The sequence below is a fragment of the Aristolochia californica genome, unplaced genomic scaffold (assembly GCF_029961685.1).
Source record: "Aristolochia californica isolate CCGP_79_NKW_82.1479 unplaced genomic scaffold, dmAriCali1.0.hap1 SCAF_6, whole genome shotgun sequence".
Classification (NCBI taxonomy): domain Eukaryota; kingdom Viridiplantae; phylum Streptophyta; class Magnoliopsida; order Piperales; family Aristolochiaceae; genus Aristolochia; species Aristolochia californica.
The window spans coordinates 39,216,500-39,219,944 of record NW_027182257.1 but is presented as its reverse complement, the minus strand read 5'-3'; the positions used below and the strand labels follow the sequence as shown (position 1 = coordinate 39,219,944).

General features: G+C 49.2%; 1 protein-coding gene across 1 annotated transcript; it reads left to right on the top strand.

Moving 5' to 3' along the window:
- Positions 1 to 670: 670 nt before the first annotated feature.
- On the top strand, positions 671 to 2,712 carry LOC137934048 (3-ketoacyl-CoA synthase 1-like). Its single transcript, XM_068778245.1, has one exon. It carries the CDS (start codon positions 865 to 867, stop codon positions 2,473 to 2,475), a length of 1,611 nt encoding a protein of 536 aa, XP_068634346.1. The 5' UTR covers positions 671 to 864; the 3' UTR covers positions 2,476 to 2,712.
- The last annotated feature ends 733 nt before the right edge of the window (positions 2,713 to 3,445 follow it).

Below are 3,445 nucleotides of genomic sequence, written 5' to 3'. Positions count from 1 at the left end.
CTTTTCGTGGGGGTTCAAAGTCTACTTACCATAGGGATTGTTCCTTTTGAAATCATACGGACAACTGAATGAATCGCATTCATATTTCTCGTGTAATATGAAGGACAAACCCCTTACAGATTCTGAACCTTATTTTTGCCGTGTAAATGTCACATTTGCTTTTTACAAGTCATCCAGGTAGGCAAAATCCGTGGTACCACGCAAACATCAAGGGAAGATGTAATGCACCGCGTTGACCAGCATTCATTCCGTTCCATTTCCATGGCCTTGATGAAAGTTTTTAATTTTTATAAATCCGTTAATTAAGGTGCTTTAAGAGCCGCCCATTTATCAGCAGGCCGCGCATCTAGGTCGGAAATCGGTAGTCGGAAGTCGGCAGTCGTGGTGGCCCAGGTGTAGATGATGTCGACGGCAGCCGTTCTTTCTTCCTTAGTCAAATAACAAGAACCGGCAAATATCTGAAAGACAAGCGAACTACTACAGGCTACGAGCACCAACGCGTACCTAAACACGGGCGCAGGAACAAAAGGCTTTAAAACGCAATTTCTCATTTTCTCTTTGGTAGTTGAACGATCTGCCCTTTTCTGAACTACTCCCATTAAATGGCGCCCATTTATCCAGCTTTCTTGTAGCTAAGATTCACCCCTTCCATTCTTTAACATTTCTTTATATAGAGGAGGATGGAAAGAGCAGAAACGGTGTCCTTTGATCTGCTTAAATGGTCTACGTACGAAAGGGTCAAGCCTGAGTTCTGTCTCTCAGAGATTGATCGATAGAGCGATATTGGGTTTTGTTTGAAACTCTGAATCTCTATTTGCAGTTGATCCGCTTTGTTGTATACTTTCTGAGTGAGAGGAGGAAGAGATGGAGAATATTAATATGGATAAGGAAAGGCTCACGGCGGAGATGGCGTTCAGGGATTCGTCCTCCGTGGTAATAAAAATCCGGCGAAAGTTGCCGGATTTCTTACAGTCGGTGAAGCTCAAGTACGTTAGGCTTGGGCTTTGGTACATTAGCAGCCGTGCAGCGTACGTGGCGCTGGCAGGGCTGCTTCTGTTGATCGCGCTGGCGGTTCCCATGATCCGGCTCCGGTTCCAGAGGTTTTCAGCTGTCTGGAGCCAGCTCAATCTCGACTTTGCCACCGGGTTGATATTTGCGGTTGTAGGGATCATGCTGCTCACTGTCTACTGGTTGAAGCGGCCAGGAGCAGTGTACCTTGTCGATTTTGCTTGCTACAAGCCTGAGAATGAGCGGAAGATTAGCAACCACGAGTTCCTGGACATGACGGAGAGCAATGGGAGCTTTGAGGAGGAGACGGTGGAGTTCCAGAAACGGATAGCTAAGCGCTCTGGATTAGGGGAAGAAACGTACCTGCCTTGGGGAATTACGTCTCGGCCGCCTAACCTCTGCATGAAGGAGGCGAGGCGAGAGGCGGAAGCAGTCATGTTCGGCGTTCTCGATGCTCTTTTCAAGAAGACGGGCGTGCGGCCACGAGACGTGGGGATTCTAGTCGTCAACTGCAGCTTGTTCAACCCCACGCCTTCCCTGTCGTCCATGATCATCAACCACTATAAGATGAGGACAGATATCAAGAGCTTCAACCTTGGCGGGATGGGCTGCAGCGCTGGCTTGATCTCCGTCGACCTCGCTAAGGATCTTCTCCAGGCGAATCGCAACAGCTACGCTGTGGTGGTCTCCACGGAAAACATCACCCTGAACTGGTACTTCGGAAACGACCGGTCGATGCTGCTATGCAACTGCATCTTCCGCATGGGCGGTGCGGCAGTGCTTCTATCGAACAGGCCGCGGGACCGGAGAAGGTCCAAGTACCAGCTTGTCCACACAGTGAGGACGCATAAGGGCGCAGACGATAATAGTTACCAGTGCGTGTATCAGAGAGAGGACGAAGAGGGGAAAGTGGGAGTGTCACTGGCGAGGGAACTGATGGAGGTGGCCGGCGACGCCCTTAAGACCAACATCACGACGATGGGGCCACTTGTACTACCCCTAACGGAGCAGTTCAAGTTTCTGCTGACGCTGTTTCGGCGGAAGCTCTTGGACTCCAGAGTTAAGCCTTACATCCCTGACTTCAAGCTGGCGTTCGAACATTTCTGCATCCATGCGGGCGGGCGGGCAGTGCTGGACGCGCTGCAGAAGAACCTGCAGCTGACGGAATGTCACATGGAGTCGTCGCGGATGACGCTGCATCGCTTCGGCAACACCTCCAGCAGTTCCCTTTGGTACGAGCTCGCGTACACCGAAGCCAAAGGCCGAGTCTCCCGTGGAGATAGGATTTGGCAGATCGCCTTCGGGTCAGGGTTCAAGTGCAACAGCGCCGTCTGGAGAGCACTCCGGCAGATTCCACCGGCCCCCACCTTCGGCAGCGGCGAACAGCCCACCTCTGATCAGTGGCTTGGCAACCCTTGGATCGACTCCATTGACAAGTACCCCGTCAAGATTCTGACCAATGCTTGAGGTCATACGTTTCTTTCGGCAATTCTTCTCATCTCTCAGCCTGTGATTATTTGCAGATCTTAAATGTACACAATCAAGCGCAGCTAGCCACCCGCAAAGAACACATGAAATGGCCTTTTCTTCTTCTTTGTTTTTTTTTTTTTCCTTCCCCCATTATCAACTGTCAAATTGCTATTGTTCCTGTGTTTGAATTTGTTTTACGAAAGTAACTATCTCAAGCAATCAATTGAATTAGAATTTAAAGTGTATATAATCCACTAGCCCAAATGATTGGATTGGACTAACTATCGTAACTGAACAATCATTCCAATTCCAAGTCAAAAGGCCGGGCCTTTACGGTATTGTACTAATTGATTTCGTAACCCGATATTAAACTCGACAATTAAGAGCATCGGATAATTATTGCCTGCTAATAATTCTAACATGCAGACATTAAAATCATACTCTTGCATCTAAGTCTGAATTTGGAGCAATCCTTGGTGGGTTTAGATTTGCTACTGCACTTCCTTCCCTCTAATTGATTGAGGCCCTTGGCTTGAAATACAGGCAGAGAAGGAAACAGGTCTTCGTCTCACTCTCCGGTGATAGAGGCGCTTACTCCGTTTCTGTCCTGAATGGGAGCTTGTGTCACCCACGGAAGAAGGAAAGAGGGGGAGGGGGTGTCTCTTCTTGAAAAGAATAGGTCAAGACGGGGGGGCTCTCTGATATGTGAGGAGATACAGGCAGAGATGGAAACAGGTCTTCGTCTCACTCTCCAGTGTGGGAGGGAGGCGCTTACTCCATTTCTGTCCTGAATGGGAGCTTTTGTCACCCACAGAAGGAGGAATGAGGGGAGGGGGTGCCTCTTCTTGTAAAGAATAGGTCAAGACGGGGGGAGTCTCTGCTATGTGAGGGGAATAGCAATCTGCTAGTTCATGCTAATGGCGGATTTCTATCCCATCGGTGCTTAACGTCGGAGCTCAGACAAATT

Excerpts from the sequence above, each read along its gene's own strand:
- LOC137934048 (XM_068778245.1), top strand. The coding sequence starts at position 865 with ATGGAGAATATTAATATGGATAAGGAAAGGCTCACGGCGGAGATGGCG.